Source organism: Trichoplax adhaerens, genomic scaffold, assembly GCF_000150275.1.
Source record: "Trichoplax adhaerens TRIADscaffold_36 genomic scaffold, whole genome shotgun sequence".
Lineage (NCBI taxonomy): Eukaryota > Metazoa > Placozoa > Uniplacotomia > Trichoplacea > Trichoplacidae > Trichoplax > Trichoplax adhaerens.
This window is the reverse complement of record NW_002060976.1, coordinates 132,417-158,707: the sequence shown is the minus strand read 5'-3', so window position 1 is coordinate 158,707 and position 26,291 is coordinate 132,417. Positions and strand designations below refer to the sequence as shown.

Here is a 26,291-nt window from a genome sequence, read left to right as displayed (position 1 = left end):
GAGGTAGGTAAAATGAATTTAAATAAGTTAAACATACTTAAATTGTTTAATTGGGTGAAGTCTATTTCGTCAGTTACGGCAGTAATGACGAAATAGATATCAATATATTTACCAGTATACGCTACATTTGCTATAAAGGGTCTTCTCAAAAATAAGGCGAGCTCTACAATTCTTGATAATTTTACTTTATTACGTAAGTTAGGTTCTAACAACTACTAAAGACTATCTATCTACAATTAGACTATAATTTATTATCTTACAATCTCACATACAATTGATCAATTTTCGTACAATCTAATAATTATAGTCTTAGATATATTTGGGGCTGTACTACAACCTTGTTGCATGAAAAGTGGTTATAATCTACTGCCAAAATCAATAATAAATAAGTATAGTTTAAGAATATGAGGCAAATGTGAAGAGTTGTTAATTTCTATGATTTTGTCAAGCATGTAATATTATATATGCAACTTATTAGAATTACTTCATGAAAGTGTAATAAATGCATTTTCAATCGCATCTTAATAAATTGTTGCAGATCTGAGGTACTATCAATTTTTCCGGTAATTCATACTGTCGTAATCATCATGAAAGTTGTGATCTTTATATGACGACAGCATGTATTAGCTAATTCAAGATGATGGTATCGTTTATTAAGAGGAAATTGGGATTACTGGTATGGAATATGCGATTGTATATCATCACGCTAATATTGTGAGCTATTTTATGAGTCTACTACATGAAAACAGTTTATTACCCACAAGTACAGTTATACATTAGCAGTCAAGTACTTCAAGCTTCGTACGCTTCTGTGATATATACCGATCACGAAATTCCAAATTTTAGAAAAATAAGGGCTTTATTGAATCTTATACAAAGAGTAACTACACAGCTCTACTCTAGCCGAATACTACTACTAAAGACTTCTAGAACGAACTAACTGAATAATCTAAAGTTGCATGTTTTTATACTTTTCGTAGCATTCGCAGCTACAATCAGCACGGCAACCTGTTACCTTATTTTACACATACTTAAATTATTCTTAGTAACACAATTCTACTGCGGACCATCATTAATTGATATGGATACGACTATAGTATTTACGTAGACATTAGTCACACCAGCCAAAGTACAATGAAGTAACCATATCCTAATATATGATTTACAGTTCTATTTTTACCTATAACCTTATTAGTAACTCAACACCTTAATGTATATAGTCATCTGTACTCTAGCATAGAGTCTATGCCACTACAGTCTATAGTTATGGCTACCAAATATCTCTTAGGATAAATATAGAAGTTACGCTACCATACATTATACTAAACATGGCTAACAGTCTACAATCACAATACTAAGTTACATTACAGCTTCGTGTCCTTAGCTTAATCTAAACTTATCCAAGTTCCAAGCAAGTAAGACCATAAACCGTGTTCCAATCGTATGTAAAGGGTTGAGTATAACACATTCTAACGGTTTCAAATTCTCCCTTTAATTGTAATTTCTCGGCAAGCTTTACAGCACTTTTATTAGGTATGGGTACATCCAAGGCCAGTTTGCATTTATCAAATGTGCCTGCTAACGCATGAATTAAACTTTCGGCAATTTGGAAACTTTCTGCGTACAAAGGTCCGATTTTATAGCCATCATTAGCTTTACGAATAGCACCAAATCCTTGAATATTTTGATTATCATCTAAGTACACTAAGCTACGATCTGTTCCTAGATTAATCCATGCTGCTAGAAAACACTTTCGAAGACCAGGCGAATGACATCGATCATATTGTAGCAATTTGTCGAAAGAGACACTTTTAGCATCGACAATATGATTGCACGGAAAATCTAGCTTACTAACTATTCCAATATATCGCATAGTGTGATGAAAAGTTTGAAAACCGGCATTTTGGTAATTACTGACTTGTTCAAGCACTGCATCTAATCCAATTTTTGGACATTTTCGTAAACGATTCAATGCATGCAGAAATAACTTCATGCCATAGCCTTTACCACGATATTTTTTCATCATAATAAATAACCCACCAAAACCAAAATCCTCATACTGGACTCCTGCTACGCAGCCGATAACTTCTCCGTTGAGTAAGCCAACAAAGATGCCTAATGGATCAGAGAGTTGAAAAGTGATCGGATCTTTGCATCCAGGGTTCCAGCCTTCATCTTCTACCATCTTCATAATCCATTTCACTTGGTCCGAAGAAGCAACTACAATTTGAAATTCATTACTAGCCATCTTGCTTTGTTATTTGGGGAGGTTTTAGCCTAAATTAAAAAAAGCTAGGTTATTGTGATGAAACCTAATAAAACTGAAGAACAACAAGTCGTTTTGATGGTAGGACGGGCTGAGCAGTAGAATATACTGTGGTAAGAACTTTATTTCATTGTAAAATTTTAAAGATAGAGTGGTAATGCTCGCTTATGCAGTGTATTTTGTTGCTCAACATCATTTTGATCGTATGGTAAATGCTGTATTAACCATTGATATAAAACAGATTGAAAAAATTTATTTAACCTACAATATTTTAATTTCGATTAAAGCAGATTTAAGTAGCGAATTACTTTTATCTACAGTGAATGAGTATGTCTCGTATTCCACACTAAATAAAGACGATAAATAATCGATTTGTAGTCGACGATGGATTTTTCTGCGTTCGTTTCGGAATGGGCGACGGCAAAGTCTGTGACAATAAGACCTTGAATCGAGCAGCTACAAAGTAATGATTGAGAAGAATCCTGTACTCCTACTGGTAAGACTCATTTCCATCATAATCATGCTGTGACCAAGGAGTAGTAACAATGTCAGGCGCTAAACAAATGGCTAATTTACTTTAATATCATATGATATGCGGATATACATAGGCAGATGATTGGTTATCAAGAGGAAAACATAAGGGACAAAGTTTACATTTACATAACATAATATATATATAATGACCATTCTCTAATGTTAGCCAATGGTTCAGTAAAGAGCATATTATAATTACAATAGTGCATTTTATATTGTCCAAATAATTTTAAAATAAACGACAATTACATTTAGCACAGGTAATCTTGATATCCTACTTATATTGGAGTATAGCCGTCATTATCAAATGGAGCAAATTATTTTACTTTTAAATATCTCTTGATCTTTAGTGCCATACAATAATAAAATTGTCAGCTGACGCTGCGCCAGTAGATTTTACAATGGAAGACGGAAAGAGATACTTATCTTCAACAAGCCAAGAAAGATAGCCCTAAAGAGAGAGTAGGAGTCATTCTAGATCATTTCCAAGAAGATGAAGGCTGAAAATAGAGACGATGTTACGCGCTAGTACTTTATTGATCTTTTCCTACTAGACATTACAGATTGATAATCTCAATAAGTAGGTGTAACATTTAGCACTGTTCTCTAACGACGGCAATTTATTTCGAAAATTTAACCCATATTTTTTAGTTACAAGGTATAGTGTAGAATTATCCAACATGACGATTTGCTAGTAAGCTATAAATTGGATCTATTTAAACTTTATCCAAGTTCCAAACAGATAAGACCTTAAACTGTATTCAAATCGTATGTAAGGAATTGGTTAGTATGCATTCTAATGGTTTCAAATATTTCTTGTAATTGTAATGTTTTAATAAGTTTAATAGCATTCTTATTGCGGTATTGGTGCATCTAAGACCACTTTACAATTTTCATACGTTCCTGCTAGTGTATGAATTAAGCTATCGGCCATTTGGAAACTTTCTGCATACAAAGTTCCGATTTTATAGCTATCAATACCTTTGCGTATGGCATCAAATTGTTGGATAACTCGATCATCGTCTAAATAGACTAAGCTACGACCTGTTACTAGATTAATCCACACAACTAGAAAATACTTTCTAAGATTAGGCGAATGGCATCGATCATATTGTAACGATTTGTCGAATGAGATGCTTTTAGCATCCATAACAGCATTACAATAAGTATATGGCTTACTTACTACTCCAGCATATCGCATAGTACGATGATAAATTTGAAGGTCCAAATACTTTTGATAGTTACGACTTGTTGAGGCACTGCTTCGAGTCTATAATTTTCAAATTTCTTCCAGTACTTCCGTGCATGCTGAGAGAGCTTCATACCATAGCATTTATCACGGTGTTCCTTCTTCAAAATATATTGCTCATCGAATGCAAAATCTTCATAGTTGATTACTGTAAGACAACCTCTAGCTTATCCGTTTGAGTAAGGCGACAAACTGGCCTATTGGATCAGCTAGTTGAAAAAGTCATTGCATCTTTACATCCAGGATTCCAACCTTCATTTTCTGCCATCTTCATAATCTATTTCATTTGATCCGAGGAAGCGACTACGATTTGAAATTCATCATCATCCATTTGAAACATCTACGCTAGTCCTGTCCACTTTTGATCCAAAAAATAAGAAGAATAACATTTCTTTTAATAACTTTGGATATCGCGGTCAGTTGGAAAGTGGAAGACTGCTTCAGATATGGGTATCATTATTTTACAAGTATTTTCTTTTCTATTTGTATTTATCCTATCGACCACATTATTTATATGGATAAGTCAAGTTTTAGTTTAAGGTATAGTAGTTTCATCATAAGTGTAAGCATATATTCGTACAGTAGTAAGAAATAATCTGGCTGGGAATTTCCTTTCAATATCTTGCTTTGTGTAGAATATATACCCGTTCAAAGGAACTTAACTATCATTAGTAATCATATAATGATATGAACAACCTTGCAAGGAAATGCACCATTGTTATTATTCACAGTTAAATTGTAGCAATAGCAATGGTTCATTTTAATCAATACCTATAGTATTAACCGAGTCAGATAGGTTCGCAAATCTGCCAGTAGAATTAAAATGTCAGAGTGCCATATAGACATGGGCTAGAGCTATTAAATACTCAGGTTCGAATTGTTAGGGAAAAAAATGAAGTAATAAAGAATGAACTTAAGGTGGCTGGACATTATGTACCTTATAAATACTGGAATCGTTCGAATTATACTTTTTCCGATTTTATTACGATGTTGACTAGTACAGAGGTTTAATCGTGAATTTATATTCTAAATCAAGTGTATAAAGTAGCTAAAGCAATATTTCTGCATTAGAAATGGATAACGACTAAGTCTGTTGATCTTGATTTCGGCTATTATTAATGATGTCCAGTCCATTGATGAAGTCGAACGCTATTTATGTTAGTAGTAATTGACTGAGCGATATTATTATTCTTGCAGCAGCGATATAGTGGCACCAATGGTGAATAAATAACCTTGAATTTACTAGCATGCGCAACGAAATAGCACTTGTTTACTCAGCGAAACGTCAAATAGCCTTGATCATCCTGATAGTTCATTTTTGATGTTAGCCTATAGCCATCGAAGTATATTTATTTCTAAAATGGTTTAAAACTATCAGAGTAATATTCGACAGAAGGGCTTTAAAAGAATGTTCGATGCCAGCGTACTGTATTCATAAGAACTTCATTGAACTTTATTTATTGAGCCAGGATCAAGATGAAGATTGCAATAGCAATCATGCAAAATTTCAAGACGAAGGTTACGTTACCTTTGTTATTGCCTATGTTGATAAACATAAAATAGTAATCTACGGTTAAGAATAAAACCGTAAGATTGGGCATTAATTACAATTTGATGTCGGTCCATAACCCTTCAGAGTTCCACTTTTCCTTACCCTTATCTACTTATGCGCTGCTTCTTTCGATGACAGCCTCCGTTGTGAAAAATTTTTATTTAATTCTAATTATTAAAGAGCTTAAACTTTGAATCCTGTTCTATATCGGATAAAAGAAGGATTGAAATATTAGAAAATTCTTACTGCATGGAAATAATCCAACCGTCCAAATTTCATCTAGTATTATTCTTGAATAAAGCAGATTGGTTCGTATGGTAAAGTATCTTGATTACATTGAGGACATGTATTCTATTCTGTGACCCAAGTCTGATAGATGGTAAAAGATTAAATGAAATATGTTTTAGAACTGCATAGATAAACATGCAGGGAACTTTAACTTCTTTCGACCTCAGGAAGCTTTTGATTCGATTTTTGTTCTAATTAATTATTGCTCTAATACTCTTAAACTCCGCATTAATAATGGCAATATTTAAAATTCATCTTCCGGAGACAGTTATCTTGTGAGAATTAAATTTAAATAGAATTTTAGTGAGAAACTTCCAATATAATACAGGACTTTAATTCACAAAATAGCGTATGGTAAATGATAGCAGTTCGTTTTACGGTAGTGAAAGATTCGCCTCGAAGACAGAATCTAAATATTTACGCGTACTACGCGTAAAATTTATCAACATAGAAATAAGCGAAAACTTTTATGTTTTGATCAGTTTAAAATACTTATACCGTAGATTGTTGTGATTCTGATATTAATTATTACTCATTGACAGTACCACAGTACTTTATAAAAGCGTATACTTTATATCTATAAATCCTGGTTGTCCAATATATAAATAGCATACATTAGTCTTATTTAAATGATATAAATTAGTCTAGCTCAACAGATCGTCGCTCAATCGCTAAACGATCTTGCTAATACAACATTAGTATATAATATACGGAAGGTATGTTGAACGGACATTCACGGTAATTGTAGAAGCTGTGCGAAGGCAGTTTCTATAACAACAGCAACGTAATGATTGCTACTCTCGATTTAGCATATAATATAGAACTGCGATGTAGTAATATCGAAATTTTAAAATGCTAAAGCTGAATTAGTTGATCTTATCATAGCGAAGAACTAAGTTGTGAAGTGCTGGAAGTCCTGACGTTAGGCGGTTAAGATTTGAAGATTTATATATCGAATAAAGGTAACGAAATAATTAAAAATTCTATATTGAGTGTTTTAGAGCTGTATAATAAGCTAGAGTAGCTGATAAAATTCACTCATACCCTCATCAGCCTAATTGCAGATACTAAAAGCGTAACGTAGATAACTGAATTAAATTTTTCAACCATAGCCCCGATTTTGTGGTAGTTAAAATTTTTAGAAAATATGAGAAAAGAGAATTTGACAAGCAAACGCTGTAAAACAGCTAATTTGAGATATTAATATATCTATCTGTTAACACTCGAGAATTCCGGACTAGCTAATTAATAAATCAGGAATAGACGTTTTGAATTATTGCTGTTCTTCGTGTTCAAGCCCTCTAAAATAGGGTCAGAAAGTGGAAAAATTTCCGCTTAATTAAAAACTTGTCCTAAAGGTAGGATATGATGCAATGATATTAAAATTGGATCATTTTCAAAGCATGCGGCTTGATATTAAGTACATTTGCTTATTGATATAGTGCTAAATAGTTTATTTCTACCGGACACAGAATTAAAAATAAAGTTCTATAATTTAATAAGGAAAATCATTTAGAAAATAAAATCACCCGCTGCGGGCCTAACTGTCTATTTCAGTCACAATCATACTTCCATGCGCAGCCACTAGAATTCAATGCCATTTTTAGCACTATCATTAGTGTAGTACAGTGTCCCTACAGTGCTGATTAAGAACTTACTATCATGGACTACTTAACTTCTAGAAACTTTGTAGTCCATGCTACTACCTTCCATATAAGTTACAACTTGTGGTCTATTATGATATGTTCATATATTCAGTACATTGTGCACCATCTACTGTGTACATTAGTAAACCCGACTACTACTCCCGTTCTTACTCATCCTAATACTCTTCTAAAACTCTATTAACTCTATTAAATAAAATATACATTGCAATATATTAAGCATTGATCACTGTAAAATTGAGCTACATAATTTAAGCATTGAATTATTTGTTCGTAAAACGAGCGTTGTAGCTAGTACTATATTGTATAGTGTTGCAGAGCTTACCAGTTAATTATTACAAACTTGAAATATCATTGGATAACAAGTTTTACAGATTACGTTAAGAACAACATTTTCGTAGATCTAAAAGCAGAGAAATCTACCTCATTTGTCTATCTGATTTATATCTTAGATCGTAAGTCACGTCAATCTTGAATATATATATGCATATGTCAAATTGATACTGACGGGTTAAATTTTACGTTGAATTAGAAGCTATACAGATATGAAAAAAATCTTGTATTCTTAGTGGTAAAGCTTTTTGAATTGAGGCTGTATCCGTATAGATATTTATATTTTTTATATTTTTGTTGTTTTTTATTCAAGTATTTCCCTATCCAAATTAGTAGCATTCAGAAGTAATTCTCATAAAACTAAGGAGGAAATAAATAATTTCAGACTCACGTTACAAAATCTCTTCAATTTATTATTGCTCCAACAAGGAACGCTTTCAAATGTTAAACCTGCATGATAATTTGATGTCTAGTAAATTATATTCTCATACTATAAAAAGCCTTCAAAGATCTAAAGTAATTTGCTAAATTTTTTTTTGAATTCAGCTGTATCTTTAATCTCGTAAATTAATACGAAAATACAAATAATATTTAGACATTTTGAAAGAAACTCACATCTCTTAGACTAGCTTACAATTCCTACACGCATCACAGCAATTTGAAACTTGTTTAAATTTAAATGTAAACTATTACGCACCTTATCAGTACGTTACAGTTACACTTTAACTCTAATTTATTAAGATAAGTTTGCTAGGATCTAAGACATATCAATGTCATTATACGAGATATAGACCTTATACGTCAAGTATGTACTTGCTTATTCACTTCTTACTGTAACCCTTTGGCGTTTAGATCAATGCCTGGCCACTAGTATTCTCTTACATCATCCAAAACATTTAAATTGTGTATATTGTAACACCAATCACTACTAATAGAATTATGAGGGATTTATAACAATTTTCATATACACTTTTCGAAGTTACATGTGTGAATTGTCTGATATTGAACTAATCTATTTTTATAAGATTTCTAAAGTATGGCTAATCGATCTGCTATGGCTGGTATCCCTGAAGAAATTAATTCACTTTATAAGGCGGGCGAAGAAAATGATGAGTTTGGCAAACTTAATGAGGCGATTTCTTGCTATATGCTAGTCTTGGATAAAGTTCAAACTTTGGCCACAAGCAGCATCGATTTCCATCGATTTCAAATCGACGTTTGCTTACGTGCTAGTGACATCTATCTACAGCAAAATGAATGGATGAAAGCTGAACCATTGATTGAACAAGCGCAAGATATAGCTCAAAAACTGGAAAACGAAATAGTGATTGCTCGATGTTTAGACCGATACGGTACATTTAAGCGAATGCAAAGAGATTGGAAAGGGGCATTAGATGATTTTATAAAATCACTAGACAAAAAGTTAAGGTACTTGGGCAATGATAATTCATATGGTAGTAATTCGTACGAAGAGGTGGAAGTTGTAGATTATTGTCTTGGTAAATATAAACTGGCTGACTCTTTCTATGAAAAATCGCTTAAAACTCAAATTTCAGTGCTAAATTACAATTATTCCGAAGTTGCAAAAAGCTATAACTATTTAGGAAATGTTTTTGATGATCAATGCAAGTATGAAGAGGCTGTTTCAATGTATGAAAAGTCAATTAAAATTCAATTGTCAGTGCTTGGAGGAAATCATCTCGAGATTGCCCAATCCTATAACAGTATGGGAAATACGTATTACCATCAGGCTAAATACGAAGAAGCTTATACTATGCATGAAAAATCGCTCAAGATTCAGCTATCAGTTTTGAATCACAATCATCCTGATACTGCTAAAACATATAACTATCTAGGAAATGTTCTTGACGAACAGGCTAAGTACAAGGAAGCAATTTCCATGTATCATAAGTCACTCAAAATTCAGGTGTCAATTCTTGGCCGCAATCATCTCTATGTTGCCGAATTATATAATAACATGGGAAATGTATTTTCCCATCAGTACAAGCACGAAGAAGCTATGGCCATGCACGAAAATTCACTCGAAATTCAATGCTCAGCTCTTGAGAATAATCACCCCGATATTGCCAAAACATATTTTCATCTTGGAAATATCTTTTCTGATCAGAATAAATATGAAGAGGCGATTTCTATGTATGAGAAGTCGCTCAAAATTCAATTATCGACTCTTGGTCACAAACATCCCGATACAGCCAAAACTTATAGCTCTCTGGGCAATGTGTTCGTCGATCAAGAAAAAAATGAAGAGGCTATTTCTATGTTTAACAAGTCACTGGAAATTCAATTATCTGTCCTTGGTGACATGCACTCCGAAGTTGCGAAGTCATATTGCAATATAGGAAATGCGTATAATCAAATGATGAAGAATGAAGATGCTATTTCTATGTATGAAAAGTCGCTCAAAATTTTAATGTCAATCTTTCAGCATAATCATCCCCAAATTGCCAAATTATACAACAACATCGGAATAGTTTATCAAAATCAGGGCAATTATGAAGTGGCTCTTTCTATGTATGAGAAATCACTCAAAATTCAGTTGTCGATCTATGGCTGTAATCATCCCGATGTTTCAATATCATATTGTAGTATGGGAGCTTTGTACCTTGATCAAGGTAAACTAGAAGAGTCTATAGATATGTTTAAGAAATCTCTCAAGATTCGATTGCTAATATTTGGTGAAAAGCATAGCCTAGTTGCAAAATTATATAATAATATAGCAGTGGTGTACCGTAATCAAGCCAAGAATGAAGAAGCTATTTCCATGATTGAGAAGTCACTGCAAATTAAACTATCAATCTTTGATCACAATCATCCATCCATAGCCTCGGCATATAACAACCTGGGAGTTTTATACTTTATGCAGGGGAAGCAAATGGAAGCTACTTCTATGCTTGAGAACTCCCTCAAAATTCGAAATTCTGTCCTGCAATGCAATCATCCTGACATAGCCACATCATATAACAACATGAGTCTTATCCATAGATATCAGGGCAGGGATGATGAATCTATCTCTATGCAAGAAAAGTCACTCAAAATTAGATTATCAATCCTTGATCATAAACATCCAGATGTTGCCCAATCGTACAATAATATTGGTCTTAGTTATATTGATCAGGGAAATTATGAAGAAGCTATTTCTACGTATAAGAAGACACTCGAAAATCAACTATCAGTTCTTGGCCATCATCATTCGGATATTGCTATTTTATATAACAATTTAGGAAAAGCGTATTATCGTCAAGGTAAACGTGAAGAGGCTGTTACTATGTTTAAGAAATCGCTTGAAATTCAATTGTCAGTCCTCGGTCACAATCATCCTGATGTTGCTAGTTCATATAACAACATTGGTCTCGCCTATAGTGGTCAAGGCAAGCACGAAGAGGCTATTCGTATGTTTCAGAAGTCACTTAAAATTAAAGTAGCAGTCTTTGGTCATAATCATCTTGATCTTGCTGATACATATATGAACATAGGCATCACGTATTATTATCAGCACAAACATCAAGAGGCTATTTCTATGTACGAGAAGTCACTAAGTATTCAGTTATTAGCTCATGGCCATGATCATCCTGATATTGCCACAATATATATTAATCTAGGAAATGTGTATAATGATCAAGGCAAGTACGAAGAAGCTATTTCTGTCTTTGAGAAATCGCTCAAAATGCAAATGTCGGTCCTTGATCACAATCATCCCACTATGGCCAATACATATAGCAGTATTGCTCATGCTTACGTGCATGTAGGAAAGTATCAAGAAGCTATTACTATGTATAGAAAGTCACTCAAAATTCGATTGTCAATTGGTGGTAACAATTACCTTGCTGTTGCTGAACCATATAACAACATGGGAGCGGTATACAGTAATCAGGGCAAGCATGATGAAGCTATTTCCATGTATAAGAAATCACTCAAAATTTTATTGACAGTCCTTGATCACAATCATCCCGATCTTGCCAAATTATACAACAACATAGGAGGTGCGTGTTGTGACCAGGGCAAGTATGAAGAGGCTATTTCTATGTTTAAGAAGTCGCTTAAAATCAATTTGTCAAATTTTAGTGTAAATCATCTTTATGTTGCTCATTCATACGGCAATATCGGAACTGCTCATCATCTACAAGGCCAGTATACCAGGGCTATTGCCATGTTTCAGAAATCACTGGAAATTCAATCATTAGTTCTTGGTCCCAGTCATCCAGATATCGCTATAGTGTATAACAACATGGGAGCTGCATATAGTTGTTTATGCAAGTATGAAGAGGCTTTGTCTATATTTGAGAAATCACTTAAAATTCGACTATCAGCCCTTGGTCGCTATCATCCCGATGTTGCTAAATCATATAGCAACATTTGTTCTGTCTATAACAATCAGGGAAAATATGAAGAAGCTATTTCTATCAGCGATAAGTCGCTTAAAATTCAATTGGTAGCCCTTGGCTACCATCATCCTGATGTAGCCAGATCATACAGCATTTTAGGAGATTTATATGGACGTCAACACAAGCTTGAAGAAGCTATTTTTATGCATAAAGAGTCTCTCAAAATTCGACTATTGGTCCTTAGTCATGATCATCCCGATGTTGCCCATTCGTACAGCAATCTGGGAAATTATTATCTTATGCTGGGAAAGTCAGATGAGGCTATTTCCATGCATGAGAAATCGCTCAAAATTCGATTATTACTCCTTGATCACGATCATCCTGATATCGCTCATTCATATTGCAACCTGGGCACTGTATATGCTTATCGAGGAAAGTTTGAACAGGCAATTTCTATGTTTGATAAATCACTCAAAATTCGATTATCAGTCCTTGATCACAATCATCCCTATGTTGCAAGTTCGTATAATAATCTGGGAGTTGTGTATACTTTGGCGGGAAAGCATGAGCAGGGTATATCTATGTACGAAAAATCACATAAAATTCAATTATCTTTCACTAACCACAACTCTCTCGAAGTAGCTATATCATATGACAGAATGGGTGCTGTATATTATTATCAAGGCAAGTATGAAGAAGCTGTTTTTATGTTTAAGAAATCACTCAAAATTAGATTGTCTGTCCTCGATCACAATCATCTCGACATCGCAAAGTCTTATAACAGCATTGGTCTAGTTTATGCGAATCAAAGCAAGCATGAAGAAGCTATTTCAATGTACGAGAAGTCACTCAAAATTCGATTGCCAGCGCTTAGTCACAATCATACCGATGTTGCTGCATTATATAACAATCTGGGAAATGTATTTTATGATCAGGGTAAAAGCGAAGCGGCTATCTATATGTACAACCAGTCACTCAGAATTCAATTATCAATTTTTGGTCACGATTATCCACAAGTCGCTGCATTACATAACAAACTAGGGAATGCCTATGCTTATCAGTGTAAATATAAGCTGGCTATTTTTATGCAATTGAAGGCAATTAAAATAAAATTAAGAATTCTTACTCAAAATTATCTCCGTATTAGCAAGTCAAATGACAATTTAAGAATTCTTAATCATAATCATAGCAAGCAAAATGAGGCTACTTCTGTGGAAATTAATCATACTTACTTGTTGTTAACCCAAATCATCCAAATAAATAGACTATTTCTATACGTTAGAAATATATCAAAATCTTATTGTCGCAATTATCTTGATGATTGCTAATCATAATTACGAAAACATTGGTTATCATCAAAATAAATAAATTTCGCACTAAACTTCATTGGTGGTAGCAAGTATTGTTCGTTTTTAAGTTATACTGTATTACATGTTATAATTATAGTTGAAGGATTGCCTCAGCATCAATCTAAATAATTGTGTGTATTTTTGAATAAAGACAACTATCTAAAATTTAAATATATTTTATATCGATATTACTGTTATACTGTTACCCCAACGTTAGAATAGCTTAATAGTGCTGCGTAGTAATTACTAATATAGACTTAAATAAAGGACAACGTTAATAATTATAATCATTGCTAACGGATAATATCTTCGTTCGTATTCTACACTGAAATAGTATGATAGCCAGAAGAGGCAATAGCAATCAGCGAAGCCATTTCCGATACCATAAGCAGGAAGGATCGATAGAAACTACACAGTTCAAAACATATGCATGATATGAAGAATATTCAAAATAAATAAACTTTATTGACTTCATAGATAGTACTGTTGGTCATAGTCTAATCTAAATTGTACTTGAGCAAACGTCACACCACCATACAAGATATTATTGTAATATGACATAACAGAAAATATATTATAAAACGTTGACAAACAATAAAATTACCAATATTTTAATTGATAAATCAGTCTGCAGCTAAAAGTAAATTACAACAGAAGTCGTTATCGAAGGTCAGTTTCTGATTGAGTATTAAAAACCGTTGTAATAGTAGAAATTTATACAATTTGTAATATAACATTTTAATAAATAAGTAGATTGATTGGCAGTTCAGAGAATCATAAAATATAGCTGGCATTCTTGACACCACTGGTGATGAGCCAAGATCAAAGACCTTTGTCAAAAAACTAATTCGTATCCTATCATGTGATGTTATGTTGTTAGTCAGAATATTTCATTCGATTTGGAAAATAATATTCATTTCTGAGAGATTAAAATTTACGTTATTGCTGACCTGAAGTAAACGGCCTTTTGTTTCTAAAGGCAGGAATAGGCTACATATTGCACCAACCAATGCAAAACCAGCAGCTACTGCAAGAGCTAAAATATCAGATGCCGAAAATAGTACCTAGACGTTTAAAATCCCAACAATTTGACGTTTAGTAAACAAATTCAAGTGCAGCATTAACGTCGTTCCTCGCATGAAAACTACTACAGCTAGCTTTAACCGTAAATCGATGGTAAAATTGCATCAGCTTTAAAAGCAATCCTTCCATAAATATTGATTTATCCAACCTGAGCTATAAACGGTGATAAAATTGCTCCTATTCGTCCGACAGCATTAGCGGTGCCAATTCCAACTGCTCTGAACTTTGTGGGATAAACCTGAAATAAAAAATTTGATTCAGTCCATTGCGGTACCTTCTACATGTCTACTTTATCAATGAACTAACCTCAGGAGAATAAACATAACAAAGAAGACTTAAGCCAGAACCACATGATCGCGAAAACAGTGTTAGTCCATACTTTGTAGTTCTGTAAAATATTATTTTCTTTATTATAATTTCTTTAAAAAAAATGACATTCAATGTTAAAATACGTAAGCAATGGCGTACATCAAATAAATATTTTAATATTAAGAAGTTACTATACGATACTGATAAAAGCTATAAAAAAATGAACGTTTATTAAGCACCTGTCTGCGCATATTATTAATAAAAGATAAGACAACATCGCAAGGATAAATCCAAAAGCAAGCGTCCTTTTACGTCCAAGTCGATCAATGAGAAGAAACGCTACTAAGCCGCCTTTAAGTCATTTCGAATAACAGCATAAATATAACGAAATCGCACTTTGGGTAACGACTGGTTATTTCTTCCAAAGTTTATATCAAAAATATCAAATTTAAAGGTTTCAAACCGAAAATACCTAATAATTCTCCAATGCTTGCTATGATAATAGCTACTATATCACTGTTAGTAACTTGCTTACAACGACAGTGAACGATTTCATTTCCATCACCGTGGCCTAATGAAGCAAAGGAATAGGTACTTGATCGGTGATCAAAAGGTTCATACAGTAACGTTATAAACATTTATGGCGGGTTAAATATGTGAAATTCTGGCACACGAATTGTGCAATTCAGGTCTAAGCCTACAGTACGTTGCATGCATCTGCTGCCTTATACTGCATAGAAGCAGACATACATAAAATTTAAAATGTGAATCCTACTAAATAATGTTTGTTTTACCGCATCTAGTAACTTTGGTTAACGCTGGAGTCATGAGGATCGTGCTATAATACAGCGTAACACTTGCTATCCTGTTGAAATTAGTAATAGAATTCAGCAACTTTAGAATCATTTAGATAACGGAAGACCAAGAAATGTACTATTTTATACCAAATCCACCATAGCATAAAAGTAAGAGTTCTATAAGAAGGACTGAATAAATCCTTAAATCGTCCTCGGTCGGTCTAAAAATGATTCAAAGACATACAGTATTAACTGTGACAGTAACTATACACTTGTTAATTAATCTATAACAGGTATCAAAATGTGACAATTGCCTATTTATAAGATTAATCGAGTAATTTAGTACGTTCGGTACCTCTAGATCGGCAACTAAGATACCCTCTGGTATGCTCTTATTATTAGCCTTTGCACCTTTTTCTAATATATCAGTAGCTTCTTTTCGTTTACCAGTTAAAAGTAAAAACCGAGGAGACTCTACAAGCCTCTATTAATAAAAAATGTTACGTCAATTTGTTTCATTATCAAAATGAACATTAACAACAATATCTGCCAAGCCCTAACTACTAGCTTTTACCGGACTAAGTAGTAAGAAAGCAAGCAAAGGGACTGTTGAAATCACTAGAAGCATGCGCCAACCCAGCGGGACAAGAAGTAGATAAGCTAATAAACCTTCAAAAGACATGCCAATAAATACAAATACCTAAGGAAATAGAGTTGAAGCAATTTGAATATTCAGTCAATCTTGTGTATAGCATATATAGTAAGTACTTACCTGCAGCGATATGATTGATTTAGCTCTAGTCTTGGATGGCACTAACTCAGTTAGCATTGTAACACTGCGAAATTAATTACATTGCAACGCAAGACACTTTAGTTAGAAGAGACCTTTTTCGATGTTATGCAGCAATAGTAATTAATACACAAATACTGTAAGATGACTACTGTCTCTATTACGATGTCAAGAATACAAGATAAGCTATGTTGCTTTAGTACCATGACGATTGGTTTTATTCTCAAAAATTAAAACGAGCATTAATATATATATACAGTACTAGAGCATACCATTGCGCGATTCCACCAACACCAATACCAGCAAGGGATCTTAACAGTAGTGTCATAACGAGGCCACCAGCGGCAGCTGATATTAATCCAAAATAGGACGTGCATATAACCGCTATAGTAAGACCCTTTTATAACAAAATATTAAATCAGAGTCATTGGGATCAGTAAATATTCTGATGATAACTGTCATAAGACCGTGGCCTTGATGAAGCTATGCAAGTTCAAATACCACTTTTCTGCCATAATGATCGCTCACCCAACCAAAGCAAGGTGAACCAATAGCGTAGCCAAGAAAGACAATCTACAAGGTAGTCGTTATACCATATTGTTAACTTATCACACCATGATAATCTGAACGAGTCCATGTTTCAATTTTGCTACAGTTTAATACATACACTTGTTAAGAGCGCTTCTTGTATACTGGAAATGCCCCATTCACAAACAAGGAGGGGTCCTAGTAATGACAGCATCGTGATTTCCATGGATTCAATCATCTACCGTAAAACGAAATGAAAAAGGAGTGAATGATTTTATAGTACATCGACGTTAATTATGGGGCTATAATGAATTGATGTTGTTATTGGATTCTTCATTGTAGTCGAGATTATGAATTCAAGGTAGGATTATCCGTAAAGTTTAATTACACTTTACTAGATTACAGAATGGTATTGATCATATCAGTAGAGTTATCGTTCAGTATTGATTAATCCTATAGTATTATGGCATTCTAACATGTTGATCAAATCATGAGAAGAATCCATCCCATTATTCAAAATGGTTGATATTTCTATTTTTATTGTAATCCTGATGGACTGCAGTATAACTAATTTTTAAAACAGATGGAATGATAATCGTGGGATGCGTTCAAAGTAATACTGTGATATATGATTATTATACGGATTTCACTTTATTTGAATAACAATTAAAAGATGGTTTAAATTTAAATTTATGTATCTATCTATTCCAGCATCAGCATGAATCCAATGATGGCGGACGTACCCATATAAATCCCATTATTCCAAGGCATTTGAGTTGGAATTTTCCGAAACCAATTGCTTCGACGACTTCATTGACGGTAATTTCTTTCGATTTATCTAGACGTGTGAAAAGCGTTAAATCAGGACTACAAGTTTGGGGAAGAACTGTGAAGTCCATCTCATCTAAAAAATACAATACATGATGTCCTTTTAATAACATTGGTCAAGTAGCGGTAACAGCGTCCCATTGCATATGATAACAGATGCCAAAGTATAGCATAGCGGGCTATTGTCTTAAGCGGAAAGCGACATATTGGATACGATGGACTCACTACGAGCCCATTTCTTAGCAATTGGTATATTGATAGACTTGTGCAGCAGTGGAATAATCTCCATGCACATGATAAAGTAAACTGTAAATCATTTCAGCATCACTATCTAATTAACTGTCAACAATGAACAACAATCATAAATCAATATGTTGTATTGACCGTGTCGATGTCAAGCCATTTTCTATCATAAAGTCGTTCAATTACAACTGAATGAGTTGATATCAAGACAAATCATCTCCATCCTTACCCATGTTGCCATGATCGTCGTTTAAAAGCCTTCTCCGAGCAGTTATTTCATCACTGTCCCCATCGGTAGCCATGGTTTCGCAGGAGGCGGCTTGCGATCTGCGATGCAGTTGAGTTGTCTGTAATGACACCACTGAGTTGAATTCCACTTTTAAACCACTGACTACAGTAGTGACTTGACTGTATAAACGTGTGACGCTCTCCTCCAGTCGACTACTGTAAGCTTACTTGATTCTAGCCAACAGACTCTTTTTATTCCAATTTGAAACCAAGTGGAGAAAAAAGTGATGGATGTTTTCAACTGGACTACCTAGTGCTTGCTTGATTGCATTGCCGACGGAACTGATGGACAATACACAATATAGTCGACTTCTTGATCATTCCATTTTCATTGTCCAAATAGTAGACAACTACTGCTAGAAATTGTCCAGCCAGTAAAATGGGCGACATGACCGTACCGTACTGACTGACGGTCGTACAGACGGTCTGTACCATATTGTACAGTGTACAGTACAGTACAAGGTTAGGTTCAGTAAGGTACTGTACAGTACTGTAATGTACTGTACTGTACTGTACAGTATAGTACTGTACAGTACTGTACAATAGAGGATCTCTACAGTACTGTACTGTACAGTGTACAGTGCAGATAGTCCATGCGCTCTGAAGCCGCGAACGTGAGCAGTGCCGATAGTCCATGCGCACTGAAGCCGCGAACGTGAACATGCGTACAACATGATGCATGCCCAATGGACCATACCTATTTCCACACCTTCGGTGAGAGAAAAACAATTTTATTTGTCAACAGAATAATTGACGAATCCATTACTTTCCACTCCACTGAGCGTACAGTATAACTGTACAGTCCAGTATTGTACATGCAACGTGCAAGGATACTGCACATTCAGTACTGTACTGTACAGTGTACAGTATAGTGTTTAGCTGGATTATTTTGCATCAATGTAATGAATTAATCATTTTCTTTTTTTATTTATTTATTACCATTTACTGCTTCGGTACGATTCAGTCACCGTTGTTGTTTACTATGCGCTGTTGAAGGTCGATGTATGCGAGTAGATGACATGAATCAGTCACCTGCCATGGGCGTCAAACGGCACAACATGATGACGTGACGATACGTGACTGCTTTTGGGCAATCAATTGAGATTAATTTCGGCATAACAATACTCCAATCGGTTGTCATTGGATCAACCAGCAGCGAGTCACCCACCACTGCAATTGAATCAACGTGACGCTTGACACCACACGATAAGCTCGTTGCTGTCAGTGGAAAACATTAATTCTTCCTTCTGGATAGGACAAGACGTCCGCCATTACTCTCTCTTCCAGTTCAACGAGTCAAAAAGAGTGATCAAATACCGAGTACAAGTTGGCTTTTAGTTCACTTTTGAGGCCAAAAATTGATCATTGGTGCTTGGTGTAAACAGCCTAGTTGATATTGTTGTACAAGCTGAAAAAAAGGTGTGTTGACTTTATTGCGCTTCAGTGAAAATTGTGGAATAGTCCCATTTCGTGGAGTAGAAATGGAAAACGGACGGGGTAGTACTTTAACCAAACAGTGGAAAAGTGCTTTTATTAAAGCAAAAGAATTACCTGATCCTTGGGCAGAGTATGATATCGAAAACAGATGCCAGACTGAATTAGCCAAACGACATCGTTATAATGCAGCCACCAAAACTTGGTTGGAAGATCGAGTTTTGGTTAAAATAGATGATGAGGTAGGCAAACCGAATGATACTTTTAGACGTAGTAAAAGCAAATCGCCTTTCTTATTTTAAAAGAGGATAATTTGGGTAGTTATGCATTGTCACTGTTGCATCCTTGAGTATGAGTGCATTTCACTAGTCTAGAGGCATGAGTCAATGTAGTTGTAGAGCTACAGTAGAAGATAATAATATCCGTCATGCCCTATTAACTCAATGGATCGCAATGGTACGGTAGTTGAATGGAAATGAAATGTGCATTCCCAAGCCCAACTAAAGCATGATGGAGAATGATTTGACCTCCTGGATAGCATCATAGATAGAATCTATATCATGAACTCAATATTGCATCGATGCCATGTTATCATGCAGACGATAGTGATGATCTTTTAATTGTTATTCTTGCATTCTAAGCTACAGTATCTCAAAAGAACACAGCAGGATCGTGTCTGTTGCGCAACTATTTTAAAGAATTTCAATGTATACGGTACAGTAGCGATCGCCTTTTCAAAGCTGCAGCGCTACTGTACAGTACTATAGGTTCAAAATGAAGTAGCCAAAACAATATCCTGGATTAATTTTCCTAATCTCATGTCACCTCATTGATAGTATAATCGACTTGATCCACACCATTTTCTATCATTAGAATAGTAAACATTCACTACTGTCGGATTTTGATTGACGACCAGGAAGGAGCGCAGTTGTGATGATGATGTAATTTACTCTTCTTTTACAACTCCAATTTGCTGGAGTTGTGAAATATTCGTGAAACGCTTAAAGTATCATTAAATGATACTTTAAATATTGATATTAATACTGCCCAGTATGCAATCAAACCCATCACTATCGACGAAACCTCTCCTCATACTAACCTGCCTTCATTTGCGTTTCCTCTGGGCGTCAACATCTATGGGAATGATGTAACTACGTAAATATCATAGCTAGCTTTCCGATGTGATTATACGTTATAGTGAAAATTGCTTTCCTTCCAAGTCAATTATAATTATACGCTAGATCGATTAAAAGGAATTTCTTTCTTACATTTATGTATCTGTTTGTTTACAAACCAACATGCAGTATTGCGCGTATACTGTACTGTAGTGTACACTAGTGTACACATGTATGACACTGCTATGTACTGGACATTAAATTAAAGGGACTCTGAATGATAAACAATATGTCGACTTTGTTCATATACGACCACATATTATGCAGTGTACAGTACTTCATTTGCAATACTTGACGATAAACAATATACAGCTTATTAACAAATAGCAAAATAGGTGATGCGTCTTTTAGAAAATTATGTAATGCATCAACACGACAGAGAGAACTAGCTTCCAAGCAGTTACAACGACTAGGCGATATAGTACAGATCTCCAACTCGAACTGTGCTGCTCGTATGGATGTTTCAATTAAGTGCATGAACTACCAGAAGAAACCCTTTTATTAGTCTATGATCTTGGCAAAGATTACTATTAGTAAATAGTATTAATGCTTAAGAAAACGCTTTCAAACAGTTTCAGTCGCATGCACCATTAATTTAAGTTAAGTTTACTCGATTCTGGTTAAGGCTGGTGAACTTAACAGAAACAGACGTCGATATTTACAGCTCTAATTAGAATATTGCAGTTAAAATATTATAGTTATGCTTAATTTTACTAGTAAATTTCGAATTGAATTTTATTAACTTTATAATCTTTCTCTCATGGTTAGTCGTTTGCCCATGGAGCAATGCGGCAGTGTTACAGAATGTAAGTGTCTATCATGTAGCGTTAACTTCTTCTTAAATTGGTTTACAAATAAATCAGGATAGATTCCAATACAATCCATACCTTTGCTATCTTTTATGGTAGCTGCTGTATATGTACAACTGTAAATGTAATATCACTTATATGTAGTAATAATATTGATTGACTAGACCTACTCAATTATATAATATACTGAGCACATTTGCCATAATTTTAAAGCTGTAACATCTTGACTGCCGGCAAAAGTGAATGCCTTCTTAGCTAGAAATATTTGGTATGCTAACATGTACTATCAAACGAATGATTTAACACATAGGAAGAAATTGTCCAACTGGAAAAAAGTCCGATGCGAGGAAGATATTTATGATACTAGTCTTGAATGGAAACAAGCATTGAATTGTGTTGCAAAACGCTATATCGATCCTGTGGAAAGATTTATCTACTTTGAAGAGTGCAAACTACAAATGGATGCCAAGTTATGGGGTGAAGAATACAACAGACACAATCCGCCAAAGAAGGTATGTCTAAGCATCCACATAAAAAGACGGCGAAATATAAATGGTTAGTTACTGATATTACTGTTCTCTTTTGTTAGGTTGACATCATTCAAGTTTCTATAATAGAACTTATCAACAGACCAGATAAGCCACTATATCACATAGAGCATTTTGTGGAAGGAGATTACATCAAGTATAATTCAAACTCTGGTTATGTTGACGAGACATTACGCGCAACACCCCAAGCCTTTAGCCATTTTACCTTTGAGCGTTCTGGCCATCAACTGATTGTCGTGGATGTCCAAGGTCTGTCACTTTCATGATCACCTATGCCTACGCATTTCGATTTACCTTATGGGGAAGATAATATATTGTAGTCAAGGTATTGCTAGTAATAACTCTTTTGCCCTTTGTGGCGCTATTACTTTATCTAGGCGTTGGCGACTTATATACTGATCCTCAAATTCATACCGCCGACGCTAAAAGCTACGGAGAAGCAAATTTGGGACCAAAAGGCATGGCACTCTTCTTTAGTTCCCATACTTGCAATCCATTATGCGAATTATTGAGTCTTGGTACCTTTGATTTAAGTAGCAATGGAAAGCAACGATTACTGACAAGTCAATTTAGCAATGTGAGGCAAAATTCATGTATCTAAAACTAGAGCATTTATTTAGTGTTTATCGTATTTTGTACCAAAATGTGCCAACTGAATATCTGTTGATACATTTAGCAATCTTCCTCCACCTTATCAATACAAGACTTTCAAAGAAGCGATTCTCATGTTAATCCAGTTTCACCCGTTGAAGAAAGTTTAGAAGACTACTTCTTAAAAAGAGCTAGCGAAAGTTCCTCGAATCAGACGACACCTGTAGGATCACCGTTAGATTCTCCAGTCGATGATTTTCCAATGGAATTTCCTATCATAAGAGCTCGGAAAACGTCACGACAAAGACATGATAGTGGTGACGATGTTTTTGATAAGGTAATCAAGGATACAATGATGATTTTTTGAATGCCCTATGTTATCGTTATTAGACAAAGTCTACAATAACTTTACTATGTCCTTAACAGGGTGAAGAAGATAGACTATTCCAGCAACACAGACGATCACATAGAGGCTCTAGTGTGGCTGCTGAAATTAAGCTTTTTAGCTTAAAGAAATTTACCGGTAAAATGAAGAATACGTCCATTCTAGGAAAGGTATTGTCATCAAGGATAAATCGTCTTACTGTAGAAGATCTAATGTTTTGCTCTAACAATATCTGTCTTTACGAAAAAAAATGCATATGATTAATCTGGCTATTTAAATTTTCTTTCTGCTTTCCACAGATACACTTTGAACTTGCAAGATATAATGAAATGGGTCGATTTACCGATAAAGAACCAGATTTAGAGTCTGGATTCTATCATTTGTTATTAGCCGCTAATTTAGGCTTAACTGATGCTGTCATTAATGCTGCCAACATTTATCTCCAATCGCCCCATGATATTCTGATTGATTTTTCTGTCGAAGTTAGTCTTTCTATAGCATTAATTTTTAAACAGGTATTTGTTACTTTTTACACACTTTGCTATTCATCACTAGGATACAGAGGAGAATAGGATCAAAGGGTATAATTTCATGCTAGAAGCCGCTAATGGTGGAGATCGCAAGGCGATGGTAATCATTGCAAAAGCTCATGATACAGGAGAAATAGTCGGACACGAAAGGTTAGCAGCCGATTCATAGTCATTTTTACAGTTTTAGATTGATATGTTCTATCTAATACATTGCTCCGCTATATTGGAAAGATCTTGGAATGAAGCAGTTCACTGGTATCAGTGTGCTATGGATACTGCTGATGATGACGATGCAGGCTGCTTTGACGCTTGTATGGAAGATCCGAACTATTCATTAATGGTACGTCAAGCCGAGTTGTATCGTGCAGGTGGATATGACTTAGAACAGGATTTAACGCAAGCTGCAGAATTATATAATTCAGCTGGTGAAAATGCTACGGCATCTATGAAAGGGCGCCTCGCAACTAAATATTACATGATCGCGGAAGAAATATGGGGAGAAATTGATGAATAAAAGTAAATATCAATTTTAAAGTGATGTACAGCATAAATCTTTTGATTTAGATTTCGAAGGTATTTACTGTTATAGCAGTTGTTGAACGACGGTAAATTTACTTCAAATGGTTTACCAGTGCTACTCTCAATATCATTATCATATGGTTATTATAGTAGAAACGAATTTTGCAACCATTCTAGATGTTTATACGTGTAATGTTCCATACTCTACGTCTAGAGGTATACGTGAGCAATTTATTGTTTATTCGCTTGTATTTGTATAATTATACCGCCAACTTGATTTAAAGCGAGCTGAACTAACTTATATCAAAGTTACTGTCATGAAAGTGATCTTGTCTGGCTAACACAACTGAATCTTTTCATATCTTTTTAGAATAATATAATTTTTAAGAATTAACATAAAATTAAGATATATTTTTGTGTTTATAGAGAGATAGATGCCATGTTAAGGTATCACAACGTGTATTTTAGAAACTGAATTATGTTAATGCTAACGAACTAGCATCATGTATCTACCTTTCAATAATCTCTTATAAAGTAGGGATACTCGGATGTTTTTGATACAGGATAACAATCGATATACGTCCATTACAGAGTTATTTGTGTAAAATTTCTTTCAATTCTTTAATTTAGCATGCGTAACGAACAGCAGCGAAATGTATAACTGGAACAGTTAATAAATGCATTGTATCAAATATTGCAGCAGCAAAATCTTGCATGTTAGTGTGTTACCATCGCATTCGAAATATATGAAATACAAATAGGGTTCCTATATATTTTGATACACGTATATTATCAGCGAATGTCTTTAATGTACAGTACAGTATATTGGCCAGGTGGTAATAATCACAAACTGCTACAGTGGCATTGCAAAATGGAAGACACTAAAGATTTGTTGTCTTCATCTGGTTTCCTGCTCAAATTGAAGATTACTGTACTTCTATCGACCCTGTGATATTAAAATATGGACTTTCGATCTTGCTTCTTTTTAGAATGGAAGTATTTTTGCTTTAATCTTTTTTCGTTTGCGACGTGTTTCCTAAGGAAATGCACAAAATGTAGAGTAATTTATTAATACAAATTATTACGTCAACGATACGGTTGTTAGTGCAACTATGTACAGTATATGCGTATGCATGTAGTCCATCGATCAATCGTTATTTCATTTATTACAGTTTTTTAATTTTAGCCACTTTTTCTGGAGCAGTTGGCTTTGGTATCTCTCCAGCCTTGTTAATGATATCTTCTAATTTTTGAATAGCGTCATCTAAGTTCAATTTCTGTGATCGAAATTTGGTAGAAGAGATTACTAGCTGGCCTTCCTTATTAATCCTCTTTTTTTCCTATGCAACAAAATACCCGCCGTATTTTAAGATCATATACACGTATTCATTAGGCCCTTAATAGGTTACCAGTCATCCAACTATGCATTGCATAGCCTAATGCCTTCTACTCATTTACAATACAGTAGCTCAATCCTGGTACCAATACGATAAACATTTGAATAAATAGTTCTATTCGAATCACTTTCGGATTTGTATCATGTATTTGGAGAAAGTAATACATACCAGCTGACACAAACGCTGCTTCACCCATTCTGGTATCCATTCCATAGAATCGACATGGAAGCGTACATCTACCTTAGTATTTACTAAAACGGCATAATATTCATGTATTAATACTGGTGCACCGTGGTCAGTAGCATAAAATGTTCAGTGTTATTTACTGCAAGTACTCCAAGTGATTCAATCAATATTGTAATGGTTAAAAGCTTGTTTGGAATTGATACCTTTGTTAACATTCTGTCCACCTGGTCCTCCACTTTTGGAGTATTTAACGTCAAGGCAGTCTAATATAAT

The 26,291-nt window shown here is 34.5% G+C and overlaps 5 protein-coding genes across 5 annotated transcripts; 2 read left to right on the top strand and 3 right to left on the bottom strand.

Annotated features, from left to right (window-relative positions):
• Positions 1–1,396: 1,396 nt before the first annotated feature.
• TRIADDRAFT_62132 (uncharacterized protein) lies at positions 1,397–2,248 on the bottom strand (the record flags this gene model as incomplete). Its single annotated transcript, XM_002118050.1, has 1 exon — positions 1,397–2,248. The coding sequence occupies one exon, from the start codon at positions 2,246–2,248 to the stop codon at positions 1,397–1,399; it is 852 nt and encodes a 283-aa protein (XP_002118086.1).
• Positions 2,249–8,922: 6,674 nt separating this feature from the next.
• TRIADDRAFT_62131 (uncharacterized protein) lies at positions 8,923–13,707 on the top strand (the record flags this gene model as incomplete). The annotated part of the gene is made up of 2 exons (XM_002118073.1): positions 8,923–13,165; positions 13,676–13,707. 2 exons carry the CDS (start codon positions 8,923–8,925, stop codon positions 13,705–13,707), a joined length of 4,275 nt encoding a protein of 1,424 aa, XP_002118109.1.
• Positions 13,708–14,468: 761 nt separating this feature from the next.
• On the bottom strand, positions 14,469–17,984 carry TRIADDRAFT_33661 (uncharacterized protein; the record flags this gene model as incomplete). The annotated part of the gene is made up of 14 exons (XM_002118049.1): positions 14,469–14,642; positions 14,810–14,899; positions 14,968–14,995; positions 15,162–15,312; positions 15,434–15,564; positions 15,788–15,835; positions 15,915–15,988; positions 16,123–16,251; positions 16,342–16,467; positions 16,540–16,603; positions 16,830–16,954; positions 17,059–17,130; positions 17,225–17,323; positions 17,829–17,984. 14 exons carry the CDS (start codon positions 17,982–17,984, stop codon positions 14,469–14,471), a joined length of 1,467 nt encoding a protein of 488 aa, XP_002118085.1.
• A 1,941-nt stretch (positions 17,985–19,925) lies between these two features.
• Positions 19,926–24,430, top strand: TRIADDRAFT_33592 (uncharacterized protein; the record flags this gene model as incomplete). The annotated part of the gene is made up of 10 exons (XM_002118072.1): positions 19,926–20,120; positions 21,822–21,859; positions 22,173–22,374; positions 22,452–22,659; positions 22,788–22,987; positions 23,087–23,326; positions 23,428–23,556; positions 23,686–23,868; positions 23,942–24,066; positions 24,148–24,430. 10 exons carry the CDS (start codon positions 19,926–19,928, stop codon positions 24,428–24,430), a joined length of 1,803 nt encoding a protein of 600 aa, XP_002118108.1.
• Positions 24,431–25,658: 1,228 nt separating this feature from the next.
• Positions 25,659–26,291, bottom strand: TRIADDRAFT_17765 (uncharacterized protein; the record flags this gene model as incomplete). Its single annotated transcript, XM_002118048.1, has 3 exons — positions 25,659–25,775; positions 26,001–26,083; positions 26,222–26,291. Coding segments are annotated over 3 exons (270 nt in total), but the record flags the coding sequence as incomplete, so codon positions are not given.